At 39.2% G+C, this 19,346-nt stretch overlaps 1 protein-coding gene across 1 annotated transcript in view; it reads right to left on the bottom strand.

Moving 5' to 3' along the window:
• Window positions 1-19,346, bottom strand: part of Abcb1 (ATP binding cassette subfamily B member 1) — a 158,361-nt gene that overhangs the window by 65,238 nt on the left and 73,777 nt on the right. The window contains exons 2-5 of the mRNA XM_021163577.2: window positions 14,896-15,037; window positions 14,401-14,471; window positions 10,345-10,393; window positions 39-198 (exon numbers count right to left, since the gene is read on the bottom strand). Coding sequence (XP_021019236.1) covers window positions 39-198; window positions 10,345-10,393; window positions 14,401-14,465 — 274 coding nt within the window. The 5' untranslated portion in view covers window positions 14,466-14,471; window positions 14,896-15,037. The remainder of the gene's footprint in view (window positions 1-38; window positions 199-10,344; window positions 10,394-14,400; window positions 14,472-14,895; window positions 15,038-19,346) is intronic.

Raw genomic sequence — 19,346 nt, 5'->3', positions numbered from 1 at the left:
ACATTTCCAGCACAATTTGTACCACAAACAATACTTACTTGTATTAGTATTGTTTTTAGAGAAGTTTCCTACATTTGCAAAGCTATCTGTCATGTCGCCAAAGATCAGCATCATAAGTGGGAGTGCCACTCCATGGATAATAGCAGCCAGAGTTCCCACCAGCATGTACAACCTGTCCAGCCAACCTGCATAACGAAACTGCAAAGAGAAGAAAATAAACCATGGGCATCAGATAGTTTCATGGATGTTTTCCTCTACAACCAAAACACAAATATTTTTCCAGACTACTAGCTACTAGTCTAAGCTGCCCTCTTGTCTTTGCCCCTTTGCCCTTCACCCTATTACTACAATAGCTTAATAAAAAAAAAAGAATGGGCGTTTGACTCATTTATTGAATTCTGTATTAATTCTTCATATTGCAGTAACCTGCCTTCTCTTTTTAGATGAGAGAAATATAAAAGTTATTAATGAGATGGTAGCAGAGATAGCATAGCTACTGCTCTAGTTTCTAAGACTAGACATCACTTTTTACTTCATAGAAAAACCCTGAATTCCCAAGGCTCCCTGTAAGACACCACGGAAGAAACATTTTGCTAAGTTATCTTTGATTAAAGATCTATTATTTTGGCTGCAAAATAATTTCAACATATTTGGAAAGGAAAAAATAATTACTTAGATGAATATTTCCCCAGAACATCTTCCTTAAGATGTAGAATATGGTCATAATGAAAGACTAATACAGATGGACATGTCTCTAATCATAGACAAAGAATAGGAAGGAAAAGAAGGCTTCTCAGAATCCAAAAAGTGATGTGAGGAGGAAGCATAATAAACAATAATTAAGCCCAGGGTCCATCTAGGGGACAATTCATACTTTTAAATGATTTGAGAAAAGGAAAAGAATATGAGAAAATTAAAATAGAAAGTAGCAAGCCAACTACGAGAGTCTACAAACAGTTCCTGTGAAAAATGGTTGTCATAGGATGTATCATTTAGCTACAGAGAGCATGTTTATAATCATGGGAGAAAAACTAGGTAGAAAGTCTAGCAGGAGATAAAAGAAACATGAGGAGAAGAGATCAGGCAATAATACAAAAGTAGGCATGGTAGTCTATGCACAAGCTCGGAAACAGGTGGTTGGCATGTGTATACATGTAGCTATAAGCAAGAGCTTTTTAATGTAGGGAAGAAATTGGGTAAAAAGACACCCCTAGGCAGGAAATGTAAACCAAAGTAAAAATCTGGGATCTGAGAATACAAAAACACAGAAGCAGAAACCAATAGTTTAGAGCATATATCTACTTCAGAAGAAGACAGAACTAATCCGAAAGTTATGTAATGACAGTATTGAGTGAGAAAAAGCATTGCAATGCCCAGTGGAACCACAAGGAGTAAGAGCTCTGGGCAGTACTAAAAAGTATTCCAAACAGTAGGAGCCTAAACAAAGACAATGCTAACAAACAATCAGTGAAAGCAGAGGATTGTGTAAAAAAAAAAAAAAAAACAAAAAAACTATTACTTAGAAATCTGTTTTCAGATTATATTTTGCTACTAAAAATAATCAAATGAGATTAAGTGTGGGTTAATGACATAATTTTCAAATCATATCTTTCAAAGACATCATCTTCTTTAGAAATTAAACCCCAAAGGACAGAATAGTGACCAGGCATATTTCATTTTTGATGGGACCCCAGGCTAAATGTTCCCAACACATTTTTTATTTTTGTCTAACTAACTGTCTTCTTCCTTAAAAAATGGAGAGAGAAACAAATAGGGAGAAATTATCTTCTTTTAAAATATCTATCAGATACACCAAAACTCAGATTCTTTGGCATAGGAAGAAAGACAATTAATAGGGAGAATTTCACTCATCACCACCATCACCAATATTTCACCCCCCAGAACTTCTCACTGGCTAAAATAAAAACAAGTGGAGAGGTCAATACATGCAAATACTTCCTGACTGTTTAACTGAACAACAGATACAAGCTGCAGAATAAATACCAAAAGAACATAATTTCAGAAAGCTTAAAGAGCAGAGGGAGGGAAAAAATAGTCCAGGCAGTGTGCACACTGCCTCCTCTGGCAGCGAATACACAGAACAGCTGTAAAATGGAGCCAATGACCATTAGCTCCTCTGTGGAAGTCAACCATGAAGGAGTGGTGCTTCCTCCTGGTTTTGAAGGAAGACAGGTGTTCAGAAGCAAGGTAGACGACATCCTAGTCAGGAGGAAAAGCAAGCAGAAGCAAGAAATCAGAAGCAAGGTGGAAGACATCCTAGTCAGGAGGAAAAGCAAGCAGAAGCAAGAAATCAGAAGCAAGGTGGAAGACATCCTAGCCAGGAGGAAAAGCAAGCAGAAGCAAGAAAGAGCCAAATGGACTTTGAGAAGATGCAAGTTTCACAAGTTAGAGTTTTAATACATGAAAGCACAAAAATAAAGCATATTAACTACCAATAGGTACTGTTCATGGAGATGGGAAAACTGGAAGAGTCAAGTGCTTGAAAGGATGGAGAACACAGAAGTCTCTTGAGTGTTTGCACTTTTGTACAGGAAGTGCTACCCAGGATGTTAGAAACTCAACATCTGAGTCACCGCTTTATAGCGGCAGTCATGGGAATGGATTAGATCATAAAAAGTGAGTAAAGAAGTGTGTGGAGTAAAACCAAATCTGGACACAACGCAGCAAAGATAGAATGTTGACTTTTCTAGACCTTGAGATAAAAGAGGACGAGAAAAAGTAACTGACAGGTTGTGGTGCAAGGCCAATGAGGCCATTTCATTCCCAATGTTCTATGCCCACAGGTAAACCAGGCAAAGAGTCAGGTGGTAGAAACATAGGAAGTAAACTGGGATAATCGCCTACAAAATAAAGGAAGTAATTATTTCAGTAACCTGGGAAAGGGTATCATCTGTAGAAAACAAAACTAGTAAGTGAAGCTATATAGTCTCATAATGCCCTATAACTCCTTTGCACTGCTAGGGAATGGTATAGAAAATTGTCATTGTTTTAAACAAGTGATCAGAGAACACCATAAATAAATGGGGAAATACCATGACATCTGATGGTTTTAGAGTTTTTTTGTTTGTTGTTTTTTTTACTAAAAGTGTTTCATCTAAATGCAATAAAACATTTAGATGTAACTTCTACATATAAAAGGTTAGGCATGGAACACTAAATGTAATGATTTCCAAGGAAATGACATAACCAGAGTATCAGATAGAACATTCTTGTCCATTTCTTTCAGACCATTCTAAAGAGAAATCAATGAACGCTGTTCCGAGTTGTCTTATTTTGAACCAATCAACTGTAAAACAAATTTTTTTAGATAATTTGGAAAATCGAATGTAAAAAAATATAATATTAAGAAAATGTCTTGCTAAATAGGGTAAATATATTTTATAGGAAATGTTTTACAGAAAAGCCTTTGAAATTAATAAAATGACATGGCTATATATAAAATACCATGAAACTTGTAGATGTAGCTGAAACATGACATGGTAACATGTTAGTAATTATTAGCCATACATAATGTATTTATGAGTGTTGTTTTCTATTCTTTCTTGTTTGAGATTTTACATAGTAAAACTTGGCAAAGAGAAGATGGTTTCCAAAACAGGGAGAAGTATTTCTATTCATCTCAGATGGGAATGAGCTAAGAATGAACACAGATATTGATATATTTCTAGCAACAGAAATAGAAAGAGGAGTTGGCTTTCTCATTTCTTTGTGACCTTGTGAAAGAAAGGATGAGATTTGAGGAAAGCGGTCACATAACAGTGAGCAGGATGAAAGTGGACACCAAATCACTCAACTTTATAATTTATTAGGAAAGAGGCTGGTGTGGGCAAGTAGAGGATCTCTCAGGGAACATTACAAAAGATGGGGCAGAAGAGCCAGAGGACCAAGAAGTCTGTTGTGAGAATGTGCCTCCTAGAAATTACAGGGAATTTTTACTCATGATATCCCAATGAGACTTGTCTACACAAAATCTGAAGAAGGGCAACACTAATAGACATGCTAACCGGGATGCGGGGAAGGGGAGTCTCATTGAGCCTCATCCCCAGAAAACAGAACCACAGACAACAGAGAACTGCTGAGAGAGGGAGAATTAGTCTCCTCAAGGATGAGCCCCTGATGGGCTAGCTAACGCCAAGTGGTCAGTCCTGAAATGATACGCATACAAACAAGGCTACATGGATGCAGCAGGTTGTGCTTATATATTGATGCATATATAAGTAAAAAGAGGCCAGGAACTCGGAAAAGGGTGGCATATAGAGCTAGAAAGAGAATGGGAGAGATGATGTAATTTATTATTACTAAAAAAAAAAATTGAGCCTCAGTTTTGGCATTTATAAAATGTTAAAAAAAATCAACACAGCTGTTACAAAGATTACAATGCAATGCAGAAAACTTTTATCAAGAAGGTAGTATGAAACATGAAGTACCCATTACTATTATTGGTCTGCAAACATAACAATAAGAATTTTCAGACTCTCATAGTCAAAGAATAAGAAGACAAAGTTGTAACAACATATCAGGTACAGCATAAGACTGGATAAGCATATAACTTAACTAGTTATAGTTGAAGGCCTTTAACATAAATGGAAGTGGAAACTATTTGGTTAGAGGCCAGTAGAAAGGACAGAGAAAGTAAACCAAGAACGCAGAATGAAACAAACTGGTATTGAAAGCTAAAGGTGAATCGTGCCAGGGAAGAAGTGGAAAGTACAGGCAGAAAAGCCCTTTAGATATCTAAATATTCATGGCATGAATAGAAACATGACTTTACTAGAGCCACTGAGTTAGAGACTTCATTCACTCATTCAACATTTTAAGTTTGTTTAAAGAGCTAATGAGATTAATGTTTGGCTCTAAGTACTGGCAATGATGGTGGGTAACACAGGCTACCTGTCCTTAGAATGCTTACAGTACATGCAGTTGGGAATAGGAGTGGATATGGTCAATATCCACCCAGTGTCTAGGGACCTACTAAGGCTCTGAGCACTGTTCTAGACTCCTGAGGAACAACAGTGAGCAAAACATTAAAACCCTCCACTTTTGTGAGCACACATTCAGGAAAAAGAGACACATCGGCAGTGGGGAAGCAGCTAAGCAGGACATAACTTCGGGCGACTGACAGGGCCAGTGCGTTTAGACAGGCAGGTCAGGGATCGTCTTTCTGAGGTGAAACCTCAGTAACAGGAAGGCTGCAGCTTCTGTTGTGGGGATCTCCAAGTCATGCATTCAAGTAGAAAGCATACATGCAAAGATGCTTACATAGACACAAGCTTGGTATATATTAAAGAATAAACACTACAAGAACGGGAGCAGATGTCTGTAATTACATCATAAATAAGAGAGGGCATACCATAAATGGTATGTATATAAGAAACTGCTTAGTTTTTACTCCAGAGTTTCCCTTAAGTAAAAAGGAAAAGCATTAGAACCCTTAAGTAGAGAAGAAAAGCAGTACAACGCTTGAAGGACTGGACTGAAATGAACTCGTGTGACTCTGACAGGTTGGCCTTGGGAAGTATGAAGCTGGAGTGGCTGCTAGAATAAAATAAGGCCTTGCCAGGAACGAGAGGCAAAGGAATGTCACTCCTAACATGTGCACAGTCTGGCCCTGGGACACTGTCTGTGAATGTGCTTTCTTACATTGTCTGACATGGTAAACAGGACTACAAATGTTAGGAATCTGGGAAAGATTACCCTGGGACATTCAGATAGACACACTGTCATCATAAAGATGCTTCTAAGAGGCAGGTAGGTGCTCAGAGACTATGGTGATACCAAGGAGGGGACACAGGAATGTAAGTGCCCCTAGAAGCTCAAAACGGGGAGGAAACAGATTTTTACCAAGAACCTCCAGAACGAATGCAACCTTCCTGACACACTGACTGACGTTAGTTTACCCGAAAACTGGAAGAGCATAAATTTGTGTTGTCTTAAATCTATCTCATGGCACTTTCTTCTTAAATCTACCTAATGGCATTTTCTACAGCAACACTATAGAATAAATGCACAGTCAAAAAGAGTGATAATAAAAAGAGCCAACTTTCTTTAGAAGGAATCAGAAGCTATAACTGAACCTGATACATCTGAATTCATGACTTCATGGACAGAGACATCTTAGGAGAAGAGGACCAAGGTGTAAGTATAATTGGCAAAGGCAGAGTATGGGCGGGGATGTTATAATTGAGTCAAAGAAAACAGTCTGGGCTGATACAGCTACTAAAATAGAAGGATGACCGGGGCATAGGTAAATGAAGCTGACCAAGGAGGCCTAAGTAAGGAATATGATTGTGAATGGATAGAAAGAGTGCTTGGCATGAGGATCAAACACACTTCAAAAACATCTGTAAAGAAGCAGATGAATACCAGCTTTGTCAGTGATTCAGGGGATACAGGATTGAGAAACTCCTAAAGGGGAAAGGTGCCACCAGAAGACAAAGAGGTGGGAGAAAAACCACACTGTAGCATCACAGAAACAATGCAGTGGCCATGACAAGGGCAGCTTCGAAGTCAGGCAGAGTTTTCAAATATCCACAGAGCTGAGTAAGTGATAGGGATAGAAACCAAATTCCAAAGCATTCAAGCTAATTGGCAGCAAAGCTTGAAGAGACTTGCCAATGGGCCAACCTCCATTCAGAAAGACTGGGGATATGGAGGTAAAGGAGTGACAGTAGCTGTGTAGAGAAGGCAGAAGAGGTGGGAACCAAAGTTCAAAGTTCAAGTGAGTGATGTGATGTAAGAACTGGGCCAGGTGTGGTGGTACACAACTATCATCACATTACTTCTACTAAGCTAGAAAGAATATGCTCGTTTCAAGGCAGCGTGGACTATACAGTAAGACTTTAAAGAAACAAACACCTCACCAACACTGGGTGTCTCTACCGTGAAAAACAGGAGGGAACAGATCCAAGTTCAGGTAGGTTTGTAAGATTATCACTGTTATAAAGGTCAAGGAGTGGTTGTTCATATAACAATAAAAGTCACAGGGTGAGTAAGAAGATCAGGAGTAGGAAGAAGACACTAAGCCAGGTGGCAAAGTCTTCAATGGTTAGATGGTCGTAAGATTAACAAAGAACTCTTCAGCTTCAGAGAGGTTACATTTTAACCAACCATATGCTATCACACATGATTACGGTTTTAAAAGGGAATAGTCTACTCATGTATCTAGGGAAAAGTCGTGCCTTCCAGTACAACAGGTATGTGACTGTGAATTGTAGAACATTACATAACCTCTTAGTGTGCATTCTGCCCAGCTGTGATAAGAGGATAAGAGGACTTCAAACATCACACAATGCATGTAAGGTCCTGACCAAGGACTGGTTCCTGACGCTGAGTGCAGTCATGCATTTAGAATGATGATGGCTAATATGGTGCATAGTGTAGACAGCTCAGGGTTAAATCTGCCACAAAGTGCTAACAGGGTGTGTGAACTTTGAGGAGCTCGTTTTAAAGGAATCACAAACAACTTGGCACTTCTTCTTTTACTTCCACCTGTCCAGTTTCCTCTACTTCATTTCAAGTTTATTCTACATTTGTGTTTCTAACTAAAATGAGGCCCGACATAAAAAGAAAACTTATATAAAAATGTGCATGAGTTGTTTGCTTTGTAACCATTCCCTTAAGACAGCTAAGGTTCCCTAGTAAACATAAGTGAACTTTGGGAACAGAAAGAGCCCAGAAATGTTTAGAGAGAACCACTTAGATATTTGGTATCTACCATGTGGATCTGGGAAGGATCCATCATTGTAAATGGTAAATGTGGCCATTTTGCAGTATGAATTATGCTAAGTGAATGAATCTACAATTTTGTTACATGCTATGTAGGAAGTTCCTTAATGATCAGCTCAAAGTGAGAACCTTGGCCCTGTCACTGAAGGGCCACCAACAAGCATTATTTTGAATCTGTTGTCATAACTTGCAACTCCTTGCTGGTGAAATAGGTGTTTTGGACAGGTAACTGGGAGTTTGTGTCTGTTCTCTTCTGAACCTCATTCTATGTGACTTTCATCATTACTGACTTTTTTTTTTATCCTCTTGTTATAGTAAAACTTAGCTGCAGCTTTTCAGAGAGCTGTTGCCATAGCCAATGAAGTTTATCTGAGATGTCACTATTGCTAATTAAATACATCACACAATCTATAGGAACATCCTGAGTTCTGAGTTCCCCTAGTAAGTCATTAGTCTCAGAGTTCTTTGAAATCCCCAATATGGATGTTTTATTTTACCTAGAAAGCATTTTTAAAAAATTGCAATAGTATTAAAATTTACCCAAAAACCTTCAGAATATATCTCTATGTTTATAGGTTTTACATACACGTTAGGGTCCAGTTTTCCATATCAACTCTTTGGGACAAGAGAAAGACACCTATATTGGCTAATTTTTGGTTGTCAACTTGACATATCTGAGGAGGGAACCAGAATTGGAGAGCTGCCTCCGTCAGTTTGGCTTATGAGGCTATCTGTAGAGAAATTTCTTGATTGGTAATTGATATTCATCCCACTGTGGGAAACACCATCCCTAGGGAGGTGGGCTTGGGCTGTATAAGAAAAGTGTGTAAGCTTAGAAGGAAGCCCCACATTCATCAGTGTAACTAGAATAGTATTTAAGAATTACAGCACTTAGTCAAAAGACCTACATACATCCCATGTACCTTCACCTTAGCAGGTATTTGGGGGCGTGCCGTGTTTCTTCTGTGAACCTATAATAATAGCATCTATCTCAGAAAAAAAGCTTAAGGATTAAATGTGTTTGTGCGGGAAGTGATTATAACCATGTCTGGCACATATTGTTATACGTGTGAGGTTATTACTACTTCACATTCAAACTTCATATTTGTGTGTATGTCTCTCTCTCTGCCTCTAGCCTCTCCTCTATCAGCCCCCCTCTCTTCCCCACCTCCCCTGTATGGCTTGAATTGAATATTGTTAGGAGTAACTTTACATAATAGTTAGAGTACATTTCCTGAATATATATTTTTAAAAGCCCTCAAGTCTTTAAGAAATTATAACCTAGAAAAAAATAAGTAAAACACAGAGATAAAGATGCAATTTTCTGGTATTCTTAGCATGCACAAAGGCCCTGAGTGGACCCCTGACATCAAACTAAACCAAACAGGATAACAACAATAACTTAAACAATAAGACAGAACTATGTTGGTATTAAGGTAACTGCATAAATTAAATTTCAGGAATAAATCCAACTCTAACATAAAAGTTTCTTCTCATGAAAGAGTATAAGAAGGAAAATCTTTAAAATGAAGAATAAAATCTAAAATAAAAAGAATTATGTCTGTGATGACCTGTGGAGCACTTAGGCATTGCCAGCACTCTGGAGGATTTCAAGGAATTCAAGATCCTCATCAGGCACACAGGGAGTTAGAGGCCAAGATACATGAACTCTTTTCACAAAATAAAACCACCAGCAACAATAATGACAAGAGCAAGAAGAGGAACGGAGGCACGTAACAAAGGAGCCACAGCAAGAGCAAACATCAGAAGAAGATGCAGATGATATATGAAAACCAGAGTCCATGGTGCAAGCCATGGAACTGTTTTTCCTACCTAAATCTATGTTTTATAATGAATGTACAAAGATGAATTTTATACGGTACTTCTCCTGTCCTCCACACTTCATCACATGACCAGTGTGGAAAGACTGGATTATAGAAAGCAGGACTCAATTGTTTGAGCGTCCTCCCAGGTTCCAGTGCCTGGGACAGTTCATGTAAATTTGCATAGTCCCTTAGAAAAAAGGAAGTGTTCAAGGAAACAAAGATCATTAGAAAAAAATAGCCACACTTATAAAATTCCTGTTACAGCCCAAGTGAGTTTAAAGAAAAGCTTACAAACAACCAGCGTGCCACCGAAAAACTAAATGGTTATGTAATCCTTCCGAGTTCTACATTTTCAGTTATTCAGCACAGAAGAATAATGGCATATGCTAAATCATAGTAATAAACAATCCATTGCTGCCTTTTATTGTTATAACTACTAGGACTTTGACCCAGGATGTTAAGGGTCATTAGAAAATGTTATGCAATACACCCATCTCTCAAAGCTCGATGGCAAAGATGCCTATGGAAGCCATAAATCAGAGATGTACCTCATAAGGAGAATACAGAAATCTAGGCAGGAAGTGGCGCCTGCTAAGTCATAATTCACATGTCAAATTATAAACCGCCTTCCTTTGAAAATAGGACTCTAATCATTTACCTTTATCTCCCCATCACTAAATATTTATCTCCAATAACATATTGTTCCAGGCGAATTACCCCTTTTCTAGGAGCAGAAGGAGTGACGTTGGCGGGCAGTATAGTAAAAACTCACCATTGTAAGCACACTGACTGCTGGTTTCTTTTCTTTCTTCTCCTTTTTACTGAAAATAGAGCAGAATAATTAGATGAAACTTTAAAAACCTTATACAAAACCTTACAATTACTAAATCAACTTACAGAGATTTTGTTAAATGACAAGACAAAATCCAAAATTGACTATTGTTTTAGTCAATAACAGCATAATGGTATGACATTTATGCAGTTTAAATGTAAATATATCTTAGAAATCTACTTATGTGGTTATCGATGAGAGCCAGGATTTCAGGATTTTGTTTTGTTTTGTTTTTTTATTTTTTATTTTTTTGGTATTGGATGATTTCTCTCTCTTTTTTCCTTTCTCTCTTTCTCTCTTTCTCTCTTTCTTTCTTTCTTTCTTTCTTTCTTTCTTTCTTTCTTTCTTTCTTTCTTTCCTTCTTTCATGTTTTCCTCATTTACATTTCAAATGCTATCCCCTTCCCTAGTTTCCCCTCTGAAAATCCCCTATCCCCTTCCCTCTCCCTCTGCTCCCCCACCCACCACTCCCATTCCTGGCCCTGGCATTCCCCTATCCTGGGGCATAGAACCTTCACAGGACCAAGGGCCTCTCCTCCCATTGATGACCGACTAGGCCATCCTCTACTACATATGCAGCTACAGCCATGAGTCCCACCATGTTGATTGATGGTTTATTCCCAGGGAGCTCTTGGGGTACTGGTTAGTTGATATTGTTGTTCCTCCTATAGGGTTGCAGACCCCTTCACTCCTTGGGTACTTTCTCTAACTCCTTCATTGGGGACCCTGTGAGAGCCAGAATTTTTATATATTCCTCATACCTTAGACATTTCTTAATTTTCCTCACATACACACACTTTTTATAAGACAGACACACACTAAAAGTGATGTTTTGTATTTTATTCTAATTATGAAATAATTTATGCTTTTAGGATTGGTCCCCTTGACTATCATAGATGTCCTATCTGTAGACAGAATATTATTCCTAATCATTCCCTTTCCTAATAAAGCTCCATGATGATCAGATGCTGAACACAACTGCCTAAGAAACACAGTAATTCAATCACCGTGAGGAAATCTCATTGAGAAAGGATATCAGCAGCTCTAAGCGAACCATTACAGAAAGAAATACAATATAGAAAAGATGCTCTGTAAGCAATCAGAAAGCTGTCCTTAGAAAGGGTCAGTTCTCATTTTGAACCCAGATTCAAATATCACACTAATCCATTTTCACTCTATGTAACAGCCACCTAGGATGTAAAAGCAAACTAGCCATAACAAGTCTTATTTCCTTGTGTACAAACATTGTCAGAAAAGAAAAGTAGTACTTTTACAAGTATTTTTAAGTTCAAAAAGTAAATTTTCCTTTGTTCTTCTTTTGACTAATATTAAAAGAAAACAACATTCAGTAGCTTTCACAATCTATCTCCACTTTATTCTTTTTAGATACTCACTGAATTTGGATCTTACTCAAATGGGTAGACTTGTGGATCATCGAACCTTGGTACCCCAGGCACAGATTGCATGCCTGGCTTGTGTTTGTGTGTGTGTCTAGCACTCAAATCCTTATGCTTTTTACAGTCAGAAGGATCATCTCTGTGCTAATAAAAAGCTTTCTAAAGAAAGAGCTTTTTCCTACTTGCATTTGGCTTGATGTTAGATGGACACTGAACATACTATATAGAAACATCTTCATGTTTGGTTCCACCCTATCCCAGTAAAGAACCAGTCAGTATCCCAGAAGCCAGGGTGAGAAGAGAGAAATAACTATACATGACAGAATTTTAGTTCTAAGCTTTTTTCCATTCTCTAAAACTGATGCTACTTGGAGATGTTATAATAATATCCCAGGCACTAAGTAAACTTTCCTCACACAATTTGTAAACAATTCCAAGGAAGGCAAACTTCATCTTTCTTTCAGGGGTCAGAAAACTGCAGAAGAGTGGAGTCCCACAGCTGAGACAAAAGCCAAGACAAACTCCTGAGTTACAGGAATAACCTCCAAGCTGCTAGGTACATCCTCAGATGTTCATATTGTCAAAGCCAAGACATCGTATGACTTGAAAAATGTATTCCCAACTCTCAGCCCTGCTAGATTATTTCTCTACCCATCATCAAAAACAAATTTTTACAGATCAATTGACTAAACTTCACTCTAAGGCACTTATATAGAACTCAGGGCCTTGGTTTTGAACTGCAGTACCATAAAACAAACAAACTCAACAAATCATTTTTACGAAGAATGTATGCAGATGGATATAGTCCAGGGATCATTTGTTATTCCAGCATTGTCTGTCAACCAAACTAAATGCTTCACTATGATCCTTATATTATAAAACAGGGGTATTGACAACAGCCTAAAATAAGTGGTGATGAGCAGTTCTTATGGAAAAAATCTGTTTGAATTAAAATCTGTAGGGAATGATGACATTGGTACCCAGATGAAGATCTGTGTAGGACTGGACACTACCATTTCCTTCCACATAGCCTCACACTTACTCAAATGTCTAAGTGTTTGTGCTGCACACAGTTCTTTAAACTAGGCTACGTTCCCTCCACTATGTGTCTTCTTTCATTATATAAAGTTTTTATTATTGAAATATGAAATAACAAGAAAATGTAAAGGTTAGTATATAATTCACCTAGATACATAAATTACAACATCTAACAATATTTATCCATGCAAATGGTACATGTTATTAATTGTTACGATTCTGTCAAACGTTTAAGCTGGAAATATTATATATTCATATATTCCACTCTCATTATCATATCTAAGAAACAAAACTTCAATGTTGAGATTATTTAAAACTCCATCTCACAGAATTCCCAAGTGTGCTTTCTATAATTTTTTTTCCTTTACTGAACTCTGAGTTAGAGCTCACATAACAAGTGTGCTGGTGGGCTGGCGTGATGGCTCAGTGGTTAAGAGCACCGACTGCTTTTCCTAAGGTCCTGAGTTCAAACCCCAGCAACCACATGGTGGCTCACAGCCATCCGTAACGAAATCTGATGCCCTCTTCAGGAGTATCTGAGGACAGCTACAGTGTACTTACATATAATAAATAAATAAATCTTAAAAAAAAAAAAAAAAAAAACAAGTTTGCTGGTTGCTATCTCTTATACCAGAAATGCCCCTTACCATGATGGGATCCCATCAAAGGACCCCCAGGGTTGTATCTACTTCGGACTGAACACAGAAGGCAGTGTGGTGAGCAATGGTATTTAGAACCCAGATCTGTGGCTTAGAGTGCTCATTTCTACTCTCCCTCTGGTGGACTGAAATGAATTCTAATGTCATAAGTCAGCACACTTTGACATGTTTGGTGGGTTCATCGAGTAGGCAAGTTACCTCAGCTCTCTGTCTCAGACGCTATCTGATGACATCCTTAACTTGTGAGTTAAGAGAAGCTTGTGATCTATTTGCGTAATACAGCCTCAAAGACTTAAAAGAGTCACAGGAATGTTAGGTCAGACATAGAGGTAGGTCAATAATAAGGGTATTATGGGGGCTGAAGATTGCCTATGATAATTTTTCAACAGTCTTACCCCTCCCCACCATTAAAGTTCTAATCACTTACTTAGCCTTTGTAGAGGATTTGAATATAAGATGTGGCTTCTTTCGGTGGTAATACACCCTTTTTATATAGAAATAGTCATTGAGAGCTAAACAACATGTTATTTGGATCTCTTTTCCTTCTACCACAAACGTGATACCTATGGTTGCTTTATTAGAAGCAAGATAATGGGCCACAGTGAGCAACCAAACAGCAGATGGCTCAGGTGCGTGAGCGATCAACAGCGCTCATAAAGCCGAGGTCATAAAATAAAAGGATGTAAGCAACGCTGGTCTAGAGGCCGAATTCACAGAACCATTGATTGATCTCTCACACACATCTGAAGGACTGCTCCAAGCAGAGGAGTTCCTTCCAAGGGCTGGTTTACATTTCTGAAGTCTGAAATAACACCCACTAATCAAGTACAGTGCTGGAGGCTACAAACTAATTGCCTGAATGTACAAGACATGTGAAGTACGAAAGTGAAACAATCTGGCTACCTCTTTTTGCCCATCTTTGAGAAGTTCTTGTCTGTTCTTCCCTTAAAGTCCTCTTCAAGTTCCATCACGACCTGGGGAGAAACCACAGTTCATTAGCCAAACACCGGGACCAGAGCCTATGCAGAGCCCAATGGTGAGGAGGAGCCCCGCCCTGATGCTGCCGGAGAGGGCCTGGAGGTAACTCACCCCGGGGAATCCCGGGGAGCTGTGTCACCCGCGTGGACCGGGTGCTTGGCTCTGGATCCGGACACCCCGCCCTGCTGGGTCTCCTCCGCCCTGGCGCGCTCCTCCACCAGCCCGCGGCTGCGAGTTAGGCAGCGGGATCCACAGCGCGGGGCTGACGCGGAAAACACAGTCCTGAAGGCTGCTGCTGCGGGTGCTCCTGGAGCGACTTGTGCGCTGTCGCCACTTGGTCCCCACAGACTCACGCGGACGCTGACACCAGGAACAGACCCTGGTATCCGGAACACCCGACCCTTCCTAGGAAATACTTACCTCACGTGTCTCTACCTCCCGGTTTCCTCTGCAAAGTCCACCAAGATGTAGACTTTGGAAGAAGCGGCTCTGAGTTGAGCAGAGCCTTGGAAGATGGGACCAGCAGCTCCTGGAAACCTCTGTTCGACTGTGCCTGGGCTTTCTGTGGACAGGAGAGTAAATTTAGCATGCTCAACCTACGCCCAGGCGCAGTCCCGCCCAGCCAGTGCGTTTGACCAGGAGGTTAACCAGCTCACCTCCCAGCTTGACTCAAGTATTATTGCTGGAGAAATTGCGAAACAGGTTGGATTTGTTGATGAAATGTGCAGTCTGGTTTCCCCTCTCAAAGGTCAATTAGACAAACTCACATCCCCAAATCATTAGAGACACATTTGCAAGAGTCTCATCTCTACATGGCCATGCACATGTCTATATATAGAGTTGTGTGTTTATAGATCTGCACTTGGCTCTCTGCATATGGCAAAGTTAAAAGACGTATTCTATGCATAACATCTAATAGACAATTAAACAATGGGTATAGACCTTGCCTGTCAGTAAATTTCCCTTCTTTGAAGCACTCTTGAAAAAGGTAAGAGAACCCCCGTGCAGGGGCTTTTCTTCAATATAGTTCACAGTTCCTCAGGTAGATTGGCTTATCTCTTTTATTAAACAAAACAAAACAAACCAGAAAGAGGACAGTTCCCAGTATATAAATGGAGTATTTCAGTGTAAAATGGTATTTAAAAATATATAATATTTTGAACTTTTAGGTATTAAACCAATGTCCATGTTTTTCTAGGGCATCTGAAATTCTTACAGTTCAATTGGAATTATTAAACATAACTTTTTAACACATGGCTTTAGTCGCTATTTCTTTCTGTGCGTACATTTTATATTCTTCCTGAATTTTCTTCAAACCAACCAGAAGTAACTGCAGCCTTTTCAGTTCAGATTTGCAGGTCAATTTTAACCCTTTTGCACAACATAGCTGGTTTATAACCTCTAATTTGCAGTACCTGGCTTATACCTATGCCTCTGGACTTGCTGCAAGTATTGAGGAAAAAAGAAAATCCTTTCATTCCTTCTGCAGAGTGTGAAAGTGTATCTTCCTCCTTTGATAGATTTCAAAGCCATTTTTTTATACCTTTTACCCAAAAATGTCCTTGTTTTGACTCTTTTAGGATACATGTAATTGATTAAAAAAATAAAATAAAACTAATACTGTTACAGACTTTCTAATAGATCACCAGTTTTGGGGGGAGGGGAGGGTGTTCTCTTTTCTAATTGCATGTGCTCATGTACAGCACCTGTGGTCTTCTGGGGACACACACATGTCTTCATGGTCATCCTAAGCGTTCTAGTCTCGTTTGTGTTTCTGCTACTTCTGCACTCTTCCAACCCTAGAGATCCCATCTCCCCTATATTTGGTTCTGTACACACTTGAAGGAACAAAACTGCACCAAGCACTTCAAAGGGATACACTTAATTCAATCCTCACAGGAACTGATGGAGTTGCTACTATTCTTTGTTTTTCTTAGTTCTCAGCAGAGGAAGTAGGTCTACATTGTTTGTCAAATGCCACACAGCAGGAAGCATCAGACACAGGACATGAAAGTGTCTTCATAACTATCCCCCCTTTGTTCTTTTCTTCCTTCCTTCCTTCCTTTTTGGGAAGTGAGGGATGGGTTGATGAGGAGTGTCTCTGTATGCATTTCCAAATTGATGGTGAGCTATCATTATCCCAGTCTTAGGCTCTGGAATGTGTGGATTACAGGCAAGTACCACCACACCTTTACCATAATTACTACACTGTAGAACATGGCTATAGTACATTATTCCCTTCCTTTTCTAGTCTCACAAAACTTCACCTGAGGACTCAACTTGAGAAAAGCTACAATGGACCCTGGCCACCAACTACATCACATCTAATAATTTACTAGGTTTTAAGGATTGTAACATAGTATCTCTTTCTACTGACTTTTTTTTTTTCCGTTTTTATCCAGACAGGAAAAAAAAAAAAAAAAAAAAAACTGTAGCACTGTGTAGCACTGGCTGTCCTGGAACTCACTCTGTGAGCCAGGCTGGCCTCGAACTCAGAAATTTGCCTACCTCTGCCTCCCAAGTGCTGGAGTTAAAGGCATGCGCCACCACACCCGGCTTCTACTGACTTTTTAACCTCATTTCTTTAAACCATCTCCCCCATACATCGTGCTCAATTCATTTCAACTAATTCACTGTACCTCTCAGGTACAGCTGTTGCATTCTGCTTTTCTACACATAAGCCTCTCTGTTTTGAAGACTTAGAGCCAATGCAGTAGGATTTAGAGACCGGGCTTTAGGGAAGTGGTTAGGTCAAGGGGCTCTGGCCTAATGAACGGATGGACCCACTGAAGGGTTCCCACTGTGATGGACTATTTAACTGAAATTTAGAAGGTCAGACTTAGATCAAGGGAGGTCATTGGGGTCTGTCCTGAAAAAGTATGTCTTGTCCTGGTCTTCCTCCACTGCCCCTCACTTCCTAACTGCCCTGGCTCGAACAAGGGTGCTCTGCCGAATAACATCAGCCATGACTCTCTACTTCCCCCAGCCTGTAGACCAACATCTCTGAAATCACAAATCAAGGATAAAGCTTTTCTTCTTTGATTTTGTTTCTCTGAAGATATTTTGTAACAGCAATGTAAAACTAGCATGCTTTCTCCTAAGATTTCTAATTACTCCAGTTCTTCTTACAACCTTCTAGTGAACTGTGTCTCTTTCCTTGATTCCTATAAGAATTTTCTCTATTTCTAATGCTTCTATTTATCTACTTTAAACCCAAGTGTAATATAGCCTGAAAGAGGAACACCTTGATGAACTTATTTGACTTGAGGCTGAGAAAGACTATAATAGGATCACTGCAAAACAAATGATTCACTTGTGCTGACAATAAAAAAGCTACAATATTACGGCATTCAACTCACTCATAACTGAGTTTTATGTGTGAAGGATATATGGCAAGGACGTTGAATGACTATATAAAACTCAGGCTAGATTACAGCAACAGACTGCTTTTTAAAATCCTACATTAGAAAACTCCCAGCTCTTGGGTCAGCAAGATTTCTCAGTGGAGACAGGTACTTTCCATCAAGGCTGACAATGTATGTTATTTCTCAGAACACACATGACAGAAGAGACTCTCCCATGTTGTCCTCTGACCTTTGTATGGATTCACACAAACAAACAATTAAATACATGTAATCTTTTTACTTAAAAAAAAAAAACTAAATTTTTAAATTTGGTAATTTCCAAAGAGGCTATTCTGCTATCATTTAGCCTATAATTCAACCATTGCAGCGCAGGTAAAATGGTGATAATGATTAAAGAACCCTTCACCTATTCCAAATCAGCTTTACTTTTAATTTGATACTTACAAGTATTTTATATAGAAATGGTTTTTTTGTTATTTGTGCCTCATGTAAAGAGTACTTACCTCCTTATTTAAAGCTCCGTGTGCTAAGGGTGTGCTGCTATGGAAGCTTACTGAGGCTGAACTCATAGGTTACCTGCCCGCACCATCCTTAGGATGCTCTGGGGATTCTTCCTCCACCGAGCATCTTCTCCTAGATCCTCTACAACTTTTAAACTGCATTAGACTCACCAGCTCCCCACCCCCACCTGGGGAGGTACCGTCTTCTAAACCTGCTCTTAAGTGACTGACAGAACAAAAAGAGTAAAGGAATAAGGTTTTTTACTTTTTTTTGCTTTGCAGTGGGGTTGGGGAAGGATGAGAACGAAGTGGGCTAAGGAAGGCCTACTCCCGTTTCATTAAGTATTGCTGGACACCTCTGGACAAGTTACTCACCCTCTCAAAGCATAGACTTCAGCATCATTAAAACAGAGACAATAGGAGGATCTACATCTCCAAGGAACACATAGGGCACGCTTTAGAAAATGGACAGTATGAAGCATGTAACTGCATACATTTCCTAATAAAGATGACCAGTGAGTTCCAAGACAAGAGTAAAGACTCAGCATAAAGTCGTAACGCCTGAAAGGGGCCCTGAAGGACACTGAAAGTAGATAGCATGCCCTGAATTCCAGGGCCTCCAGTCTTTCATTGGTTCCACTGATCCTAGTACCTTAGCTCCCAGAGTAGTTTGGGCAACTGGCAAGAAATGAGGCAAGTTATGCTTATTTAACACAGAAAAAATTATTTTTTTTGAAACTCAAATTCCCCCTTTTTAAAATAACTCATTGAATGAAAGAACAGTTGTCTAGTACCTGAATGGTTAAAATCTTAGGTAGGTTATTTGTGTTGTTGCCATTATTAATATGCTAGTGAGTAATTTAATTAAGAGTTTCTATTCAAACTGAGATATGAGCATGGTTGTATAAACTTGTAATATTTAGGAGGTAAACTCAAGATCAAGAGTTCAAAGCCAAGGGATCTGCAACCCCATAGGTGGAACAACAATATGAACTAACCAATACCC

Source organism: Mus caroli, chromosome 5 (assembly GCF_900094665.2).
Source record: "Mus caroli chromosome 5, CAROLI_EIJ_v1.1, whole genome shotgun sequence".
In the NCBI taxonomy this organism is placed as follows: domain Eukaryota; kingdom Metazoa; phylum Chordata; class Mammalia; order Rodentia; family Muridae; genus Mus; species Mus caroli.
Note: the sequence above shows the minus strand (reverse complement) of the source record. Positions and strands in the feature narration are given on the sequence as shown.